The 11,164-nt window shown below is 38.0% G+C and overlaps 2 protein-coding genes across 2 annotated transcripts; one reads left to right on the top strand and one right to left on the bottom strand.

Moving 5' to 3' along the window:
- Positions 1-1,012: 1,012 nt before the first annotated feature.
- LOC110600052 (pre-mRNA cleavage factor Im 25 kDa subunit 2) lies at positions 1,013-5,625 on the top strand. The gene is made up of 7 exons (XM_021736746.2): positions 1,013-1,359; positions 1,843-1,888; positions 3,612-3,705; positions 3,848-3,921; positions 4,173-4,259; positions 4,387-4,497; positions 5,045-5,625. Exons 1-7 carry the CDS (start codon positions 1,241-1,243, stop codon positions 5,114-5,116), a joined length of 603 nt encoding a protein of 200 aa, XP_021592438.1. The 5' UTR covers positions 1,013-1,240; the 3' UTR covers positions 5,117-5,625.
- Positions 5,626-5,724: 99 nt separating this feature from the next.
- Positions 5,725-7,659, bottom strand: LOC110600051 (pentatricopeptide repeat-containing protein At3g29230). Its single transcript, XM_021736745.2, has one exon. The coding sequence runs from the start codon at positions 7,541-7,543 to the stop codon at positions 5,879-5,881; it is 1,665 nt and encodes a 554-aa protein (XP_021592437.1). The 5' UTR covers positions 7,544-7,659; the 3' UTR covers positions 5,725-5,878.
- Positions 7,660-11,164: the final 3,505 nt, after the last annotated feature.

Genomic DNA, 11,164 nt, shown 5'->3' with positions numbered 1-11,164 from the left:
TAAAACTTTTAACATATTTACATATTGAAATCATTTTGCTTAAACGAATTAAAAGTAACATATCAGCTTAAAATTTATAATTATTTTTGTGCATATTCGAATATTTTACACATTAACACAATTCTCCTCTCCCTAATATATATAAAAAAAAGGGTTTTGGACGAGAAAAACGAGGATGAGAAGAAAACGAAGAGGAGTAATCACATTGATCAACAAATAGGTTTATCACCGTAGACTCAAAGTTTAAGACATTTATCCGAATATAAATTTATTTAATATTTTATATTTTTTTTAAAAAATTTAATTCTTTTTCTTTTACTTTCATTTAAAACTCGTATAATTTAAAATAATTTATTTTTCAAAAAATTCAATTATCAAAAATATATTTTTAAAAAAATATTATTTAATTTGTTTAGTTAATACGTTAACTTTTTAAAAAGTCAAAATATATTAGTGATAAATTATAATAAAAATGATATAAATATTTCTGTTTTAATGCAAAATATTTATTAATTTAATATAATATATTTTATAATATTTAATCTCAAATCACATAATAATTAATACATAATTTTCTAATGATATAATTACCAATAAAAAAATTATATATTTATATTTTTATTTATTTATATTTGCAAGTATATATATAAAAAGTGAAAAAAAAAACCACAAAATAAAATTTTTTTTCCCAAAAGTTAGCAAATATGGTCATCAAATAAGATTTATTTTTAACACTTCTCATAAATTTCAATATCCTTAGTTAAGTTTTCAAAATAAATAAGATCTTAATATAATATTATATTTTAATAATAAAATATTATTTTTTAATTATAAAAATAAATTTTAAGACTATAAAAATAAAATTTTATTAAAAAATATTTTTATTATTAAAAACTTATACAACATTATATTGTTATTAATTGATAAAAAAAATTAAATTGACTTAGCAATTTAATTGGATTTATTTTCCAAATTTATTTAGTTAGATCGGACGGTCATAACGAGGTAGTTTCGAAAAGTTTACGGAAGTCCTGGTACTTGAGAAACATCCCAATTAGAAGTAATTGGCAGATCACTGGGTTTATTTAAATCCCTAGTTCCTCCGTTCTCCCCGCCCTTCTTCCGTTTTGGCTCTTGCTGCTGAGCATTTTACAGGACTTTCCTTCAATTTAGACAGGAAGAAGATAGACCAGTCCTTCCTTGATCTCGTTTAGGGGCGGAGGTCGAGTAGGAGAAAAATATGGTGAACTCAGCGGTGGTGAACACCTATCCTCTGTCGAGCTACACATTCGGCACCAAAGAGCCGAAAATGGAGAAAGATACCTCCGTCGCTGATCGTCTTGCTCGCATGAAAGTCAAGTAAGCGCTCTCTCACTCTCTCTGCAACTTGTGGCTATAGACCAATTGAAAACCCTAGATAAACCTCACCTCGGCCTACTTATTGATTCCGGAGAAAGATCATTGAATGATAAATTTAAATGTGGTTTTTCTGTTGGGTTTGTGTATGTATTTTTTTTATCTAATAGTGAAAGGAATATCCTACCTTCATATGATTTATGCGGTAGTCGATTTGTGATTCAAAACCCTATTTTTCTCCCCCTATGTCGGATTTTTACCTGGAAATCGGAAAAATTCCGCGTCATCTTCAATGCAGAGCTAAAAGCTGCGTGTTTTTGGTCCAGAAATATTTGAAACTCTCGCAAACTGTCTTACATATGGCTTAGAGTCCCAGTCGTGGACCATGACAAGTGAAACTTGTGAATGTGTTGATTCCTTTGGCGTTTCTGGCTTTCTGCATAAACCTGCTAGAGTTTGATTATTTCTGTTCATTCTGTCTTACAGCTACATGAAAGAAGGGATGAGGACAAGTGTCGAAGCAATTTTGCTAGTATGTTCAGATTTCTTTTTCAATTATGTCTCTTGGTTAATTGCAAATGAACTCATTAGTGTTCTTCTTTGCAGTTTTTCATCCTGAGATTTGCTTAGTTTAGTGTGTGTGTGTATGTGTATATATATATATATATATATATAAATATTTTAAATTATTATTTTATTTAAAAAATTATGCATGATAGATAATAAACTCAGCTTAGTTGTCGGCAAACCATCTCTCTATCTTTTTATGTTACTGTTTCGGCTGCTAGAAAATCAATTTATGTTCTTTTTGGCTCTCTTTCAAGGAGAGTTAGAATATATATATACCATGTGCATCCTTCTGCTGATAGTTGTTGGCAGTCAGGAATTCCTTGTAAACTGAAAGAACAAATTGAGGTGTGTGTTCTGTCATAGCTTTATATGTTGACCATGGAATAAAAGTTGATAGATACTGTCACTTGCAAGTTGAGCCATCTTTAGGTGGAATTGGATATTTAATATCAAAGCTGGAATCTTCACTCTTCAATAACAAAATTCTCTTGTATTTGAAATTTGGATATCTGTCCTTTTGTGCTCGCTAAAACTGCAAATATTATTGACAATTAAAGTTGGGCAGTCTAGAATATTGTTATGGTTAAGCCTTTATGTTTCTATCATGAAGTGCATGCATTCTAGTTTAATTTTCCCAAGCCTATAGGATAGCTTCTTGAGTTGCTAATTTTGATCCTAAGAGTTCAGATCAACAATGACTTATTTTGAAAAGCACTGCTTATCCTCAACAATCTTTCCACGAAGGCATTTATTGGCAAGGTCCTCAATGTCTCTCTTCCCTTATTTTCTCCTTCTATCTTTATGTATTATTGGCCTAAATTGTTTCTAGCCTCATCTCAGATGAGTTATGTGCATCACATCTTTGAGGTTTGGCCTAAAAAAAATTTTAAATTTGGGTTAGGTTTAACTCATTCCAAAAACTAGTTCAAAGGAGGAGTAGATTAGGGGAGGAGTGGCTAAGGGCCTTAGCCACTCCTTTTAAGGGCTCTTGGCCACTCTTTTTAAAGGCACATTATCCTATTCTAAATCAATATGGATTCTAACACTTTCCCTTCACATTCAAGACTACTCTGGAGTGTGAAATATTTATGGAAGGCTCAACATTGACGGGAGGCTATGATACTATGTTAAATTTGGGTCAGACCTAATTCACTCAAAAACTAGCTCAAGGATGAGGACGAGTCCCTAAAACCCTTATAAGAGCACATTTATTCCCAAATTAATATGGATTCAACACACCACTCATGCACAGAACTAAACTAGAGTGTGAAATACTTAAGGAAGGTTCAACATTGGACTTAAGGAAGGTTCAACATTGGATGGGAGGCTCTGACACATGTTAAATTTGGGTCGGTCCTAACTCATCTCAAAAACTAATCACTATCTCAAACCGATGTGGGATTGAACTAAAAAAAAAAAACTTTCTCGCAAAAATGAGGGAAAAAAAAAGAATAGAAAAGTGATTGGGACAGCCTATTACAATTTCACAATCTTTTGAGGTTCTCTAGCCTGTCCAATGTTTTGTGCACCAAGTCAAACTTAATCTATTCAATTTTCCCTCAAGATCTCGTGGCATTTATTTATTTATTTATTGTTTGGGGGGGGGGGGAGCATGATAACATTTTTCATCATAAACATCTAGAAGCTCTCACCTCGCTTGTCTCGTTGAATAATTGATGTTGCAGGTACAAGAGCATAATCATCCTCACATACTTCTTCTGCAAATTGGGAACACGTTCTGCAAACTGCCAGGCGGACGTCTAAAGCCAGGAGAGAATGGTATAGATCAACTGCTGTGCATTTATTTTCCGTTGCTGCTATGTGTCTTAACTTCATTAAGATTGTAGCAGAACGTCTTGTTTTTTATTTATATTTGTCCACTTATTTTGTGTTTCTTAAAATTTACATGTTCATGTGACAGAAATTGAGGGTTTGAAAAGAAAATTGACTAGCAAGCTTGGTGCTAATTCAGCCGCTCTGGTGCCAGATTGGCAGGTATTCCTTTCCTCTTTACTTAAGTTCTGAGTGTGGGCTTAAACCAAAGATGGAGGAGATTCATTTGAAAATATTTCTAAAAGGGAGTGGGCAGGAACAGTGAGAACCGATAAAAGAGAGATGTAGAGAACACTTGCTTATTGTTGAATTGCATGTTTCCTCTGCTTTCTCTGAACTAACTAGGTTGATTAGAATTTTAAACATCAGAAATTATCTGATGTGTAATTTTGTTACTTGGCATCTTTGTGCAGATTGGTGAATGTGTGGCCATATGGTGGAGGCCTAACTTTGAGACCATCATGTACCCATATTGCCCACCTCACATAACAAAGCCTAAGGTCACAAACTCAGGAACATGTGCATGTTTCTGTTTTATTTTGTTTTACTTATTCCTTGTTCTCGCTTGGTATACCAGGTTGTGTGGATTGTACTCATCTTCTTTTCTCCCCATTCTTGGTAACACAGGAGTGCAAGAAGCTTTTCCTTGTTCACTTGTCTGAAAGAGAGTACTTTGCAGTACCCAAAAATTTGAAACTTCTTGCTGTCCCATTGTTTGAACTCTATGACAATGTGCAGGTATGGCCATGTTGGATTGTCTGCTAAAGTTGAATCAATATTTGCTCTTTCACAGTTTTAAATGCTAGATTGAATTTACATACTTGATGAGTTGAGAATTGAAATTTTGTCTAAGCCTGGTAAAGGATAACTGATGAATAAGGATCCAACTAGAGCAAACCGGTGCATAGGTTTGTTTCTTATTTTTCTTTGGTAACTGATTCAGTGCATGTGCTTAGGCATGCACACAAGTTACCAGCCGTTGGATTGGAATCCTTCATCTCATCTCTCAGTTGCCAATTCAGTGCACATGACATGTGACTATCATTTTCTTTAATCTTTAGCCCCATCCCCCTTCTTTTCCACTGAAAGCATATCAAACTGTGCACCAGATTGCTTCATCCTTGATTCTTGAATTTTTGATTTTCTCTTAACTCACTTACCCTAGTTGCTTGTTTTAAGATGGCAGACATGACCTTAGTCCACAGATGTAGTTGGTTTGCTTAAATAAAAAAATAGCAATTTATTTTTCAATGTTATTTTCATAACACAAATTGCTTTGGGGCAGAGATATGGGCCAGTCATATCCACCATTCCTCAACAGCTTTCCAGATTCCAGTTCAATATGATCACGACATGATTTTAGCCGGGATTTCTGGAGTTACACCTTCTATCTTTTGCTTGGATTCATGGAGGCAACTGACAATGTCACGGATCTGAATGCTGATACTAAGATGCACTTCGTCACTGATTTTTCAAGTTATTGGTATTCAACTTAGCTAGATTGAGTTATGTATGTGTATCAACTAATTTAGTATCTTTATAGTTTCAAACTCAGTGTGCTAGTGTAAGGATGTTGTGATGCTTTTGTGCTTTGCATTTCCTGGTGGAAATGTCTCTACGGATATGATGCTGCTGCCGCTGTTATCTATAGAGAAAAAGACATAGGATTGTTTTTGTCTACCTAGTTTGTTTTCATTTTTTTGTCTGGAACATAAATTTTGGTTAAATAGGGTCCATGTGCTTGGATTTTAGGGAAAAGTATACTGTGCATTTGTTGGTAAGAAAAATGATGTATTCTAAGAAGGTGGACTGGTACAATTTGTGTTGCACTTGAAAGTGAGTAAAGATTGTGTGATTGAACGGCAATTTCGTGGAGATTGCTAATACATTTTGCAGCAATTGAGTACCATCAGATAAATAATGCAGTTTGAAATAGCTTCAGCTTGAATCAGCTCAACTCATTTGCGGTCTTCAGGTGGTAAAAAAAGAATTATTTGGTAAAAATAATCTCTTTAAAAAATTCCTACACTTCATACAATCATCACCCAAGGATGCTGCAACTCGGGTTGAATGATGCCTTTCAATTTTATTTCCATGATTTCAACGAGGAATAAACATCCTAGAAAACCAGACTAGTTCCTGTTTCCTTCCTCATCTTCTTTTGTTCCATCTTCCCTCTGGCATCTAGAGCCTCCGGCCACTGACCCACTGAAGCGTAAATATTTGACAAGAGCACGTAGACTCCTGATTCTTCTATTTCCAAGTCAGTAGCTCTCTCTGCCACCTCTTTTGCAAACTTCAAGTCATTTCTTGTGCTGCAACCCCCAAGCAAAGCTCCCCATATAGCAATGTCAGGTTTATAGGGCATATTATTCACTACAAGCATTGCTTCTTCAAGCTGACCGTTCCGGCTAAGCAAGTCAATAAAACAACCGAAGTGCTCAATCTTCGGACTTATGTTATATTGTTTCTCCATACTATAGAAGATTCTGCGACCTTGTTCTACCATACCTCCATGGCTACAAGCAAATAAAACACTAGTAAATGTGAAATGATTTGGCTTCAATTGTGACTTCTGCATCAGATGGAAAATCTTCACAGCGTCTTTGGTTCTACCATTGATAGCTAAAGATTTGATCATAACATTCCAGCAAAAAACGTCCTTATTTGCTATCTTAAAGAAAACCACGAAACTTCTATTAACGTCTCCACAACGAGCATACATTTCTATGAGGGCAGTCCCTACCATGACTTCCCATTGAAAGAAATCTCCAATTAAAGAGTGTATATATTTCCCATACTCCAGATCTCCTAAGTTTGAACATGCTGACAGAACAGCAACAAAGGTATATCCATCTGGTATCACACCTTCTGAGTACATTTGGACAAAAAGATTCGTTGCTTCCACAAATTTCCCATGCTTGGTATAGCTGGAAATCACCGAATTCCAAGAAACCACGTTCCTGTGCGGCATTTTCTCAAAAATCGACCTTGCTGTTTCAAGGTCGCCTGTATCAGCGTACACTCCTATCATCATAGTCCAAGAAATAACGTTCTTCTCTGGCATCCATTCAAACAATTCTCTTGCAGTTTCTACTGCTCCATTTTTGACATAACCCGAAATCATAGAATTCCACGAAACGACATCCCTTTCTGGCATAGCTTCGAACAACTCTCTCGCGGACCTCACATCACCGAAACTTACATATTCGGATATCATTCTGTTCCATACTTCTTTCGGCCTCATACACATATCATCGAAAACCTTGCGGGCATCAATCAATTTGTAGTCGTCGGCCAACCCCATGTCAATAGAGGCAGGCATTTTTGTGTACATGTTGAAAAGGGAGTAGGCGACTGCGAAGCTGGACTCAAATCCAGACTTCATAATCTGACAATGCACTTTCTTTCCTTTTCTATTACGCCCCAGTTCACAACAGGAGTTCAACACATATGGATACGTATAGTTATCCGGTTTTAGCTCTATCCGAGGCATTTCATCGAACATTGATATACATTTCTCAACAGGACCGTTGAATGCGTATCCTCTAATCATGGCATTCCAGAGCAAGGTTTCTCTGATCAAATCACGACCCATTTGATAGAAAATGAGATTTGAATAATCCATGGAGCCAAATTCGGTGCATCGACGAAGAAATCTGGAGAAGAATTGGGTGTTTTGAATGAGCGAAGCTGCGATGATGACGGCATGGATTTGTTTCAGATGCTGGAATGTGCATTTTGGCAATACCTTTGAGATTTTGAGTTGCAGGTGACAAGGCATACGTCGGATTTTTGGATTTTTGAACTTCCAACGGACAGCGGGAAATTCCGATATTGAGTAACGATTTACGTCTAATTTTTTTTCCAGAGGTGGAACGGCGCCGCTTTCACGCACTTTTGTTCCTTGTTTTTTTCAACGTAACTAATATGTTAAAAGTTTTTTTTATTAGAGTACTTTTTATATATTTTATTATAATTTAACCTTTACAAAAAATATATTTTATTTTAATTTTATCCTTTTCAACAATATATTATAATGTAGTAATGCATTTATTGATAATTAATGATAAAATAAAATTAATTTTGTAAAAAATTTTGTTCTTTTATTAATATATTAAAAAAAATATTATCAAAATTTTTCTAACATAAAATTTATTTTATCTATAATTTTAATAAAATTCCTTATGACAGTTGGGTCTTGGATATCCAGATCATAGGTAAGCCCATAAGGGAAGATCATATTACAGTTCTATGAAAACTCAACGCGTCGGTTCACCCTTGTAAGCACAGTCCAGACCCCCCGCTAGCAGAATGGACAGAGCAGGACTTGGACCCAACTGAAAAGAATCCAGTTCAACTGACTTGATGTATCAGTGGGACAATAGACCCCTACACATTCAACATCATATTAATACAGGTGCTAGAGAGAATTAAATGACCGCCTGACGATAGAGAAAGATACAGTACGTCCATACATACGGTTCTGCGTGACAATGATATGTTCTATTGTAATAGGGTGACGGTTACACGTCACTAAAGGACAGAAGGGAAAAAAGAATAAAGGAAGGGAGGCCTAAGTCATTCGGGCTAAGTTCACACACACATATCCTAATCCAACTTTCTATTGGATATCAGGATATTAAGTGGTGCCGTATGTGGGAACAAAGGAGATCTTTTTGTCACTAGAGTTCTTATCCTCATCATACCCATTAAGATCCACATGGTCAATCACAGCGAAAATCACACCGGAAACATCCCAAATGACGTAGACTCTGCTCAAGAAGAACCACAATTTTCATTTTTCAGCCCTATCGCCCCACTAAACCAACCACCTATGTTGTTGAACCCCTCGTCAAGCTCAATAAGGATCATGCCTCGAACTGCCCTATCTGACCAGGAGGTATAAAACATGGCTCTCCAACTCCAAAACACTACTCATTGGCTAGGGCAGATGCTGCAGCAAAGGGGACTCAATACCCCATTGAGTATACCCCCAGTAGCTGAATGATTCAATGTTAACAAGCCTCAACCCATATTGAACCACCAAATCCCTCAACAAAGCAGCAGGAGGACGGGTGATGGAGACGGAGAGGCCAGCAGGAGAAAAGAGCCTATGGCCAAAATAAGAGGTCGGGTAGTAAGGAAGCTCATCGAGAATGTTAGGACTGAAAGCTATTATTCTGAGCCAGCAGAAAGGTCAGAAAGCAAAGAGCTGGAAAGAAACTACCGCTTGAGAAAAAGTCCAAGGAGAGAAGAGGCAGATGTAGATTAGAAGCTAGAGAGACTGAAGGAGCAACTCCTAGCAGAGCTGGGGCACGGGACAATAGCAACTCCCTACTACTAACCTCATTCCCGTTCGTGAGATGGGTACAGCAGGAAACTCCCCAAAAAGTTCATGATGCTGATAATGGATGCATATGATGATACGAGGAATCCCTGTGAGTATGTTTTGAACTACAAGACGTTCGTGGAGCTTCAAACTCACTCGGACACCCTGATGTGTAAAGTCTTTCCCACCACCCTTGCTGGACCGGCCCGAGCATGGTTCAATAGTCTAGAGGGAGGAAGCATAAAAAACTTTATAGACATAGCCAGTGTGTTTATCAGCAGGTTCATCACTAAGGTCCCAGTGAAAAGAAAAACAAGCTACATGGAAATGGTACGACAGAGGAGGAATGAGTCCCTGAAGGAATATGTAGCTAGGTTCAACTCGAAGGCTCTGCAAATCCCCGAGCTCGATGAAATGAAGGCAGTAGAAGCCATGCAAAAGGCGACCACCTCCTCGAAGTTTTTTAGATCGTTATGCAGAAAGCCACCTATTACCCTGGCAGAGCTTATGAAGAGAGCAGAAAAATAAATAAGGCAAGATGATGCTTTAACGACTAGTAGATTTTCCAGGGAAGCAAGAGATAAGGGAAAGGCTGTGGAGGACAAACAGTCAGACAAACAAGAGAGGAGACAAAACCAGGGGCTTGAAGCATTAAACAGACACTAGTGTCCAAAGCCGAGGAAGGAGCAGAGACCCTACCAACCCCGGATTCTTGAGGTGATTCTCCCCTAAACGTGTCCAGAGCTGAGATGCTCATAGTTGTCCAAGACAAGGACTTTATACAGTGGCCCAAGCCAATGAGGGCAGACACGAATAGGAGGGACCCAGATAAGTACTGCCAATACCATCGGACTCATGGCTACGATACCAACAACTGTTATCAGTTAATAAATGGGATAGAAAGGCTCATCAAGTGGGGACACCTCAGAAATTTTGTAAAAAATCCAAAAGGCCAGAGACCAAAGCAAAACGCAGCGGCGGAAAGGCCCTAGAGACAAATAGGAGAACCAATGAATGACAGCTCCAGTAGGACAATCAACATGATCGTGGGAGGAATTGGGGGCCGTATGAGCAGAAGGGGAAAGAAGAGAAATAAGAATGGGGAAAAGAGCGATGTTGAAGTCATGCAGATAGTTAAGCATTCCCCAGTAACCATCTCCTTCTCTCTGGAGGACGCCTAGGGAGTGCAAATGCCCCACGATGACGTTCTAGTCGTAAAGACCATCATTCACAACTTCAGGGTCTAAAAAGTTCTAGTAGATGATGGCAGCAAGGTGAACCTACTGCCCTACTAGGTCTTTCAACAGATGAACATACGAGAGGAACAACTAGTCAGGGATCAAGCTCTAGTTAAGGGAATAGGAGGGACTCTAGTTGCAGTGGAGGGGAAGGTAAAGGTAGCCCTCACCCTGGGAGAACCACCCTTATCTCGAAGCCCTCACCCTGGGAGAACCACCCCTATCTCGAAGCCTTCACCCTGGGAGAACCACCCCTATCTCAAACTCACTACACAGTGTTCCTTGTGGTGAAGTTGTCCCTGAACTATAATGTCATCTTGGGAAAATCGATACTGTATAACTTTGAAGCAGTGACCTGCATCTAGTATCTGACCATGAAATTCTCGAAAGAAGCAGGGGTGGAGGTAGTTCGGGAAAGACAGGAGGAAGCTAGAGCTATATACCTGGCCACGATAGAGGAGCCAAGCACCCAGCCAGAAGAGAAAACCCTAAAGTCCTGGAGATCTGGGATATAAAGGAGGCTAGGATTGAACCAGTAGATAAGCTGGAGACCTTCCATAATGCCATCTTGGGAAAATCGATATTGTATAACTTTGAAGCAGTGACCTGCATCTAGTATCTGACCATGAAATTCTCGAAAGAAGCAGGGGTGGAGGTAGTTCGAAAAAGACAGGAGGAAGCTAGAGCTGTATACCTGGCCACGATAGAGGAGCCAAGCACCCAGCCAGAAGAGAAAACCCTAAATTCATAGAGATCTGGGATATAAAGAAGGAGGCTAGGATTGAACCAGTAGATAAGCTGGAGACATTCCCACTGCTCGAGAAAGAAAACGATA

Source organism: Manihot esculenta, chromosome 14, assembly GCF_001659605.2.
Source record: "Manihot esculenta cultivar AM560-2 chromosome 14, M.esculenta_v8, whole genome shotgun sequence".
NCBI classification, from domain to species: domain Eukaryota; kingdom Viridiplantae; phylum Streptophyta; class Magnoliopsida; order Malpighiales; family Euphorbiaceae; genus Manihot; species Manihot esculenta.
Note: the sequence above shows the minus strand (reverse complement) of the source record. Positions and strands in the feature narration are given on the sequence as shown.